Genomic DNA, 9,836 nt, shown 5'->3' on the forward strand with positions numbered 1-9,836 from the left:
TGGGGAGAGGACAGGCCGATCTGGAGCCTGTGCTCCGCCTTGAAGTCCACACTAAAGATTTCTGGGACCCCAGAATTCTCTGCTAAGCGGCTCCAGCCTACTTGTAGGGCTTGTGCAAAGTTTCTTCCCCAAGTGCATCCTATTGAGGCGGGCTGTGCTGTTGGAAGATTACCTCTAGTGCTCAGGGAGAGAGACAGAGACAGAGACAGAGAGACAGAGAGACACAGAGTGTGAGTAGGGGAAGGGCAGAAAGAGAGGGAGACACAGAATCAGAAGCAAGTTCTGGGCTCTGAGCTGTCAGCACAGAGCCCCACAGGGGGCTTGAACCCATGAACCGTGAAATCATGACCTGAGCTGAAGTCGGATGCTTAACTGTCTGAGCCACCCCGGCGCCCCTTTATTTTTATTTATTAATTAAAAATTTTTTTTTGAGTCTAAGAATTCTTAATTCAAACCTGACCTTCCACGAAATTATAAAGGTAGATTGTGAAGGTTGAACAACAGAACATAATAGTTTGATTTATTTAATCACATAGTATGCTGTACTCTTGGCAAGGCCCACAGATGTTAGAGGCAGGCATGCCTGGGACTCCCTTTGAGTCTGCTGTAAATACACAGGCATGGAGTGGGATCTGTGTCTCAGCTAGAAAAAGGCCTAGCCTGGGCTGAGGATCCTGATGGAGATGAGAAGAGAAAGGAATGAGGGTGTGGGGGGAGGGAGGGGTGTATGGTGAGGGGTGAAAGGGCAGAGGAGGCAGATGAGGGCAAAGGCCAGTAGTGTGCTAGGTAGAGCACAGTCTTTGGAGCAGCATGACCTTGGGCAAGTTAATTAACCTTTCTGAGACTCTGATTCTTTATCCAGAAAAGTGGGCCGTAGTCCTTGCCATAGAGTGTCAGGATTCATAAGAAAATATATGTGAAAGTGCTTAGTACATAATACATGCTCAACGAATGTTAGTTCTCTTTCTCTGCCGCTCATTTTAGTTTCTGGATGATTCTTCATTTGCTTTGTCATTTACTTGGGCAGCTGTCACCTCTGTAAGGTTGGAGGCGATTCTGTATGGCCACTCAGCCCTGCCTCCTTCTGCTTTGCTGGTCCCCTGCTCGTCCCCAACTCCCCCCCCCCCCCACCTCCCCCTCAGTGTGGCAGGGTGTCTGCCCCTTGTGGCCTCACAGTGAGGCAGCCTAGTAGCTGGGACAGAGCTAGGCCCTTTTTGTTAGAGGGAGAGACCTAGGGAGGAGCTGCTGCAAAGCAATTTAAATGCAAATGTTTCCCCACGGAAATACAGGGGAAGGAACTGTATTCTGAGTTAAGAGGCTACTCATGTAGCCCCAAATCCTGGCCAGGCACTTCTCTCCCTGGGGGTCTTTCTGTCTTGGCTGTCAAGCCTGGGCAGTGCCCACCCCTGTTACTGCCAGCCTGTTCCTGGCATGGGTTTAGCCGGGGAAGAGATGGCTCTCAGAGAATCATAGAATTCTAGATGTCAGAATGAGACCAGATCCTGGCAATTGGTCCAGTCCTTACACTTTATGGGTGAGGAAACTGAGGAGAGGGTGGGAAGGATGACACATGCAAGGTCTCCCCCAAAATATATGGACATGAGAACCCAAGTGTCTTGGCTTTCACTCTAGGGCTGTTTCTACTGCCATGAATTTCCTCCAGTTAGGAGCCGTGTTATCCTCTGTGCTTAATGGAGCAAAGAATAGGAAGTCTTGGGCCAGTGGATTCTTCGTGAAGCCATCACTCATTTCCCTGGACCTGAGGGTCATATCCTAGAAAAGAGACCCTATCTCTCTCCTGGCTTACGGTTTGAAAGTCTTGCCTAGCGAGAAATTCCTTCTGTTATCCAACCTAAGATGGGAGCTACTGTTTTTCAGGCAGATTTCCTTTCCTCCGGCCTGCCGTGTCTGTTCCTCTGAGGCTGTTTGTGTGCGTTTGTATGTGCACATATTTGAGAATAGCAGAATCTTATAAAATTTAAAACTTGAAAGGACTTCAGAGAAATAAACACATTAGAGTTGATATAGTAGATTCTCTTTCCAGAATGAATTTTGAGGAATCAAAAACACCAGACATATTGGGGAGGGCCCACCTGTGTAAATTGCCAGAGGATACAGGACTCTTCTCTCCAGAGTGTGTTTTTTAGTCCCACAACTTCATGGATGAGGAGAGCACTGAAGGAGATACACCCTGTTTCTTCTTCCGGGATGGGGAGCCTCCAGCCCAATGCTAGGCCGTGGGCTCTTCGCTAATATGCCCCCCTTCCCCCCACCCCCTCTACCCTCAGTCTTATCCGGGCATCTTGATCTGTCTTTCTGCTTGGCTGTGGGGGCTGCTGGGATCACCATAGCACACAGGCTTCTAATTAAACTAATTAATCATGCCTGCTCCTTTATGCAGCATCCTTACTGCTCCCCAAGCACTGTACTGAGGGAGGGAGGAGACTGAGACCCAGCACAAGAGGACCCATGTGGATTCCAGACCCTTCTTTCTTGGTCTGCAGTGGTGGTTGTTGCCTTCTCTGTAAAGCTCTGTCATTGGCGCTTTTATCCAACCTTACCTGCTTCTGTGCTGCCCCCCGCAAATGATTTGGCATCCAGAATGGGGAAAATGGGAGTTTTTCTGCCACCGGAGAAGTGACTCTTTCCTGCCTTCTGCTTCTGACCTTTTCCTGTAACCCTGAGAAGGGACACAGGGGGCATTATAGGGAAGCTGAAGAGGCCACGTTGCTTTCCTAAAGCTAAACCAAGTGAGGGGAAGAAGGAAGGGGGTGTGATTTGGAAACTTGCTCACTTGTAACTCTAAGAGCCTCAGAGGGCCCAGGAAACTGAACGAAGGAACAGGGTGTCACAGAGCTATACCCTCCCCGAGGTTCTCATCTCTTGACCTGTTTCCCTTCCAGGTGGTAGAGGAGTCCTCCTTCCTGACCCTGGACATGCTGGAGTCCTGTTTCCCTTACGTCCTGCTTCGAAATGCCTATCGGGAGGTATCCCGGACCTTCCACCTGAACCGAGTGCCAACTAGTACCCACTGAAGGGCCATTTGGACCTACCTAAACCCAGGAAGCTGTAGCCATTTTCTCAAGGGATGGGGTCAGGAGCCAGAGCTGATGAACAGACATATGGAGGAACAAAACCAACACCATCCACGGCTGAGAAATCAAAGAGAAATGGGGCAGACGGTAGGGGGTGGGGGCGGGGGCGGGAGACGGAGGACAGGTGACCGGAAAAATTAGGGAACTGAGGCCACGTGTGTACATTTTAACATAGTAACATATAAATCATGTTTTCTAGCTTGTGGTGGCTGGTGCTTGAGCTCTGACTGGCATGGGTCTCTCGACCTTCATCACTATTCTAGGATAATGCTGGCGGGCAGAGATGATCAATCATCATATTAAACCATAATGAGCTTATAATTCTCCCACTGGAGCTGCTATTGTCTCCTGCACATTCATTAGGACGATTATCTCCTCTCTTCCTCTTCCAAATGTGTTCGGCAAACATTCAGCCTGCTCCTACTGCAAAGTAGTTAATAGCAAAGGAACTTCCTTTTTCCTTTGTGGGGGCTCTTTCAGGAGTCACGGGTCTCTTCCTCTCCTCCATCTCTACTGCCTACAAGAGGGAGTGCCCTTGAGAGATTCTCTCTGGCCCCAGCTGCCCTCACCTGCTCTACCACACCTTGTAGGGACTAAGTTCTCCCATCTGTGTAGCCATAACCCCTCCTGCTTTTTCTTTGACATGCCACAACCCAGAGCCATGGGCCAATCTAGCTAATTCTAAGTCACACCACAACGAGTGGGATCCGAGTCATGTGGGTCTCCCTCCCAGATCGTTTGGGGATACTCTCCCTGCTATCTGGAGCCCCTAATTTAACCCAAATCCCCTTGTCGTCATCCTGGGTACAGCTGTTGCTGTAGGCAGGGATTTCTCTGCTAGATCTTAAATTTCATAGACCTCATTAGATTATAGGGCCCTGAGAGTGGGTATACTTGAGGGAGTCCAAGCTGTTTCAACTTAGCCCTTTTCTGCACTAATTAGAATTTCAAGTGTCACAAAGCCTGGGGCGTTCAAGATAGCACTAAACTAGATTCAGTTAACTCCGTGGCAGGAAAACAGTGGCCCCATCCATCACTTCTGTGCACCACGGCCAAGGAGGACTGGGGCAACAGACAGTAGGTCACAGGTTGAGAGTGGTGGAAATGGGCGAATATAATTAGTTGATTAATTAGGGTCATGTCCATATTTCCGTGATAAAGAGGAAGCACTTGTTGGGTTTCAACAAAACCATCTGAGGTTCATTAAAGCTATTTGATAGCTGTTTTGGGATTTTGTATGCACGTCTGATCTTTACTTCTCAGTACCCAGGCTTAGTCAATAGTTCTTTGTTTTTTTAAATTTTTTTTTTTTATTTTTACGTTTATTTATTTTTGAGACAGAGAGAGACAGAGCATGAACGGGGGAGGGGCAGAGAGAGAGGGAGACACAGAATCGGAAGCAGGCTCCAGGCTCTGAGCCATCGGCCCAGAGCCTGACGCGGGGCTCGAACTCACAGACCGCGAGATCGTGACCTGGCTGAAGTCGGACGCTTAACCGACTGCGCCACCCAGGCGCCCCTAGTCAATAGTTCTTAAACTTCACATTCATAATTGATACACAAGTTTTTCTTAGCAACAGTTGTCTGCTCTTCAGGATAGAAGCAACAGAGGATCCAGCTTCAGGCATCAGCTGGTTGTCCTTCCTTGCTGTGGAAGGGACATTATGTTGTAAAGGAGTGATTCAGGGTCAGGCCTATTGAGACTGAGGGCAAAGTTGATCAGGAAGAGGAGTCTCAGACGTATCTGAACAACTACTCCTAGATCCTTCTCTGCTAGGATCTTACTCTTGAGATGGAGACCTCTTTTCCATGCACATGTAGCACTACATAAGAGGAGCCTCTTTTTTTTTTTTTTTAAATTTTTTTTTTAATGTTTATTTACTCTTGAAGGAGAGAGATAGAATGTGAGTCAGGGAGGGGCAGAGAGAGAGGGGGAGACCTAGAATCCGAAGCAGGCTCCAGGCACTGAACTGTCAGCACAGAGCCCGATGCGGGGCTCGAACTCCTGATCTGTGAGATCATGACCTGAGTGAAATTGGTTGCCTGACTGACTGAACCACCCAGGCACCCCAAGAGGAGCCTCTTTTTTTTTTTTTAATTTTTTTTTAACGTTTATTCATTTTTGAGACAGAGAGAGACAGAGCATGAATGGGGGAAGGTCAGAGAGAGAGGGAGACACAGAATCTGAAACAGGCTCCAGGCTCTGAGCTGTCAGCACAGAGCCCGACGCAGGGCTCGAACTCACGGACTGCGAGATCATGACCTGAGCCGAAGTCGGACGCCCAACCGACTGAGCCACCCAGGCGCCCCAAGAGGAGCCTCTTAAGGACAAAGAGATAAGTTGCTGCGGGAGAGTAGAGGGTAGACATGATACTTCTTTTTTTTTTTAATTAAAATTTTTATTGAGATGGGGCGCCTGGCTGGCTGTCCTTAGAGCACGTGACTCTTGATCTCAGGGTCATGAGTTCAAACCCCACGTTGGGTGTAAAGCTTACTTAAAAAAATTTTTTTTATTGAGATAATTAATCCACATGCACTTGTGAGAAATAACACAGAGACACTGTGTGTCTACTATACTCCAATTAAAAAAAAAAAAAGGAAAACACAGAGAGCTCTTGTGTATCATTACCAGTTTCTCCCAGAGGTAGCCTCTTGCAAAATTATGTCTACTATCATAACCAGGATATTGACATTGATACAATTCATGATTAATCCAGATTTTCCCAGTTTTACTTATTCTTGTTCCTCTGTGTGTACAAAATGTTGTTCCGTACAGCTTTTTTACAGCCACATCCCCTTCGCCTTCCCGAACACTTGGCAATACAAATCTGTTCTCCTTTTCTAGAAAATGTTGTCATTTGACATAATATCTTTTCACAAACATGTAATTACAGACACACTTCTCTGCTACGTATACTTTTCCGAAGCGCTTTCACAACTTTTATGACAATTCTGCAAGGTAGCTGGGGAAGGCTTCCCTATTTGAAGCCAGTCAACAGATTCAGAGACGTTCAATGATTTCATGAAGGTCACGTGTTTAACAGTACGTCTAGACCCAGGACCCGAGTCTGGTGTCTCAATCCTCGACGTTTTCTACCTGACCAGACTGCTTGCACATCTGGGAGCTTTCGCTGTTAGAAACCAGAGACCCTAGAATGAGCGAATAGGAGAAGGTTTGGACATGATGGCCTTCACCACCTGAAACAAAAAGTGTCTAGAGGTGAAGGGACCCATCGGCATTTCAGGCAGTTTGCTTCCTTGACCAGGAGGTTCTCTGACCCCGGACAGCTGGGGACACAATCCACGATATGCCGCCTTCTGCTATCAGATGCCCAGCTTATTTTATGCAGGCCTTAAAAGGAACTGAGGAATGAATTCTGAGGGAGAAATTCTGACTCCAGTTTGTTTTGTCTTGCAGGCAGAGAGTAGGTTCTAGGCTCAGCATTTTGATTAGTGCAGTGTTTTCATTAAAGTCTCCATTAACTTGTTTGCAGGAGTGAGATGGAATTATCTCTCCCACGGGGCTGGGGTGAGACGCTTGTAGAGGAGATCCCTTTCCTTTGGGGGGGACAAACACTGCTCCCCCCACTATGGTGTTCGGTTCAGTGGGCAGGTGGGGCCAGAGCCTGGCCAAAGGGATCTTGCCTGTTGGTCCTTGGCCTGGGAGGAACGGGCCAGCCTTTGAGCACCGGGCCCCAGGAGGGAGGGAGGTTCCAGCTAGGGAAAATGCTTCCTTCCCACAGGTCCTCTGTGCCCGTATCAGTTCTTCTCCAACAAAGTTTGACTCTCGGAAGAAGCTGGCACATGGCTGAAATGCACTCACGAGGTTGGGGGAAGCGTGTTCTTCCAGTTCTCCCCCTACAGGGCCTCCTGCTTCTCCCAAGTAGCTGTCATCAAAAGAGTTGAAGATGAGTCCCCCCTCAGCCCCCACACCTCAGTGAGTGTCAAGCGCTCTCCTCCCACCTGAATAGGAAGCAGGCGCACAGGCCAGGCTGCAGGTTGAGGAAGTCAGAAGTTAACTTGAGCTGAGTTTGCAGCTCTGGAGAAATTGAGGAGCAGGCTTTTCTCTTGTCACTTTGGAGGGAGAGGATTGTGAGGCTGCCCCTTTAAATAGCATTCCCGTAGGAGGCACATCACATCCATCCGTCACTGCTGCCAAAGCATCATTTTTGGTCTCTATCAAACTCAGAGCTTGTTGGGAGGCATTGTGGGGTTAGGGGAGTGATGAGGCAGGGTCTTCGAGAGGCAGGGGCCATTTGGAAGGGAAAAAGGAAAGGAATGAGGTTGGCAGAAGGAACCTGGAAAAGAGGGGGGTTGGGGACGAGAGGACAGGGAGAGAAAAATAGTGGTCTGTTGAGCCTGTGGATGGAGCAGATATATCTGGTTCTTATCTGTCTGGAGGTAGAGGAAGGCAGAAATGGAATGAGATTGCTGCCAGAAGGAAGAGGTTGAGGTTAAACACCAGGACTGGTAACTAAAGAAGGAGAAAGAGAGCCACAGAATGGAAAAACACAAGAAAAAGGTTAGGAGGCTTGGTCCTGGCTTTGTTGCTTTACTCTCTGTGGGGACCGCGTCATTTTCTGGGCTTAGTTTTCCCATTTGTTGAATGAAGGGGGTTAGACTCGATGGACTCTAAAGCATCCTTCATGAATAACTTTTTGTTTTGTGTTGGTGAATTTTCCTTTTCTTCAAATGGGTTGGGAGTTGGGGGCCTGGGAGATCGGGGTGGGATATGCCATTGTGTTGACAAGAAGTGTCAACGGATGATCTGAGATCCCTCAGAAAGTACATCTCCCGCCTCTTTCCCACCTCTTTGTGTTTAAATACCTGCCTAATTTGGGAAGCTCCTTAGCTTGGATCCTAATTTGCAATTCTTTTGTAGTTTCCAGCCCATTCTTTTTCAGTTGTTAAGGGAGGTGATTGCTCTCGAGTTTGAGAACTGGATTGCGTAGGAGTCTGACTGGGGTCTCGGGTTGCAGCTTTGTCCTGCCTGGGGCTCTTCCTCAGGAGAGAGGGGAAAGGGTGATGGATGCGGAAGTTTGATGGGCACAGCGAGGGAAGTCTCCTACTCTTTCTGCTTTTTTCCATCTCTGCCTCTGCCTGTGTAACTTCCTGGGAGCTGGTGTTGCTGATTCTTCTCTGTCCTGCTAGGTCTGAAGGCCCGACCTAATCTAATCCCCTAAAAGGCAATTCTTTCATGTAGGAAGTCTTTGCCACTTCGCTTCTGCCCGGCTGCTTCTTTTCTCCTCCATTGCCTGGGAAGGTGGGGGGGGGGGGCGGGGGCAGGGGGAAAACTCCCCTCCCCCATTTAGAATGGAGTAAATATCTTCTGATCATCCCTCCTTCCAACCTCCAGGGTTCTTGAAATGAAAACTCACAGTTTGGGATTCTGGATTAGTGGCCTGCTTGGGATCCAGCAGTTAGTGAATACATCCCCAGTTTCTATTTACATAGGATTTTCCCATAATGCCAAGGTAGGTGGTTATTAAGGAGGAGAGCCATTCTGAGGAATCCTAAGGTGGTTCCTGCCAGAATCCTTAGTAGGATTCAGTCCAATGCAAGAGGCTTTGCCTGTCACAAGGTCTTGAATTCAAATTTGGGTTCATTAATTGTTTTACAAGTGTTTCAGCAGCCAGGCTGTTTGGTGTGGGCCCTTAGGCACTAGATTTCTTTTAGTGAAGACAGAATAAGAGGAAATAAGAAGGCCCCGCTACAGGAGGGGTTGAGATGAGATACCAGGAATGGTTTCCTGGTTCTTGCGGAGTTCTGTACAAAGATGATGCGGTCCTGCCTGCTCTGGTGGATTCCGTCTGGAAAGCTTTAAGCTTGGAAGAAACCCCCACAGGCCAGGGAGATGGAGAGAGGCACAAGGGGGAAGGCCACAGGGATGGAGACATATCAGGACCACCAAGTTAAGGGAACTGAGGAGAGGAACGGGATCCCGTGGCAACTCAGAGCAGACCTTGAACTTTCCCCTTCACATGAAGGCAGGAGCACAAGGTGTGAGGCTCTGTCTGGTCTGGGGCTGGGTTTCTGAGGGTGGATGGCTTCGGTCCGCCACGGCGCACGGGTTCCCCGAGGCAGAGAGAGAGGGGCGGGGAGGGGGGGCGGCGGGGGGACTCGACCCCTCCCCCTCCCGCCCCACCAGGGGCGCACGGGCGGCTAGGCACCCGCGGATCCACGAAGCCACACGCACACACACCGAAACTCAAAACACACACCGGGGAAGGCGCCCAGCCGCCCACACGGAGCGCTGCGGCCGCCCGCGCGCCAGGCACTCTGTAAACACGCACTCGCACCCCCCGCGCGGGGCACACGCGCCGCCGCTCGTCCCGGGCGCCCGGGTGCGTGCGCTCGCCCTCGGCGCCTGTGTCTGCGTGTGCCCCCGGCTCCCCCGCGCTCCTCGGGGAGGGGGAGGAGGGGCTGCGCGGAGTGAGAGACGAGCCGGCAGGCCGAGGAGGGAGGGCGCGCAGGGAGGGGGGCCGGCCGGGGGAGGAGGAGAGAGCAGAGGAGGCGGCCCCGGCGGCGGCGGCGGCGGCGGCGGCGGCGGCGGCGCGGAGGGCTCGGACTGGGAGCCAGAGCTCGGCTGGACAGCGCGAGAGCAGGAGCCGCAGGAACTGCAGCTCCGCCAGCTTGGGCCGAGCCCGGAGATCCCGGCCTGGCTGGTCGGCGCCAGCCGCAGGTGGGAAGTGGTTGGGGCGGGCGGTGAGGGGCTCTCCCGGCTTGGGGCTGAGGCTGAGCC

General features: G+C 50.5%; 1 protein-coding gene across 1 annotated transcript in view; it reads left to right on the forward strand.

Moving 5' to 3' along the window:
- NCKAP1L (NCK associated protein 1 like) overlaps positions 1-4,326 on the forward strand; it is a 40,342-nt gene extending 36,016 nt beyond the window's left edge. The window contains exon 31 of the mRNA XM_047067368.1: positions 2,904-4,326. Within this exon, the coding sequence (XP_046923324.1) occupies positions 2,904-3,035 (132 nt within the window). The 3' untranslated portion in view covers positions 3,036-4,326. The remainder of the gene's footprint in view (positions 1-2,903) is intronic.
- The last annotated feature ends 5,510 nt before the right edge of the window (positions 4,327-9,836 follow it).

This window comes from Lynx rufus, unplaced genomic scaffold (genome assembly GCF_022079265.1).
Source record: "Lynx rufus isolate CCGP_SWC_20201006 ecotype Redwood Valley unplaced genomic scaffold, mLynRuf1.p SCAF_7, whole genome shotgun sequence".
NCBI classification, from domain to species: domain Eukaryota; kingdom Metazoa; phylum Chordata; class Mammalia; order Carnivora; family Felidae; genus Lynx; species Lynx rufus.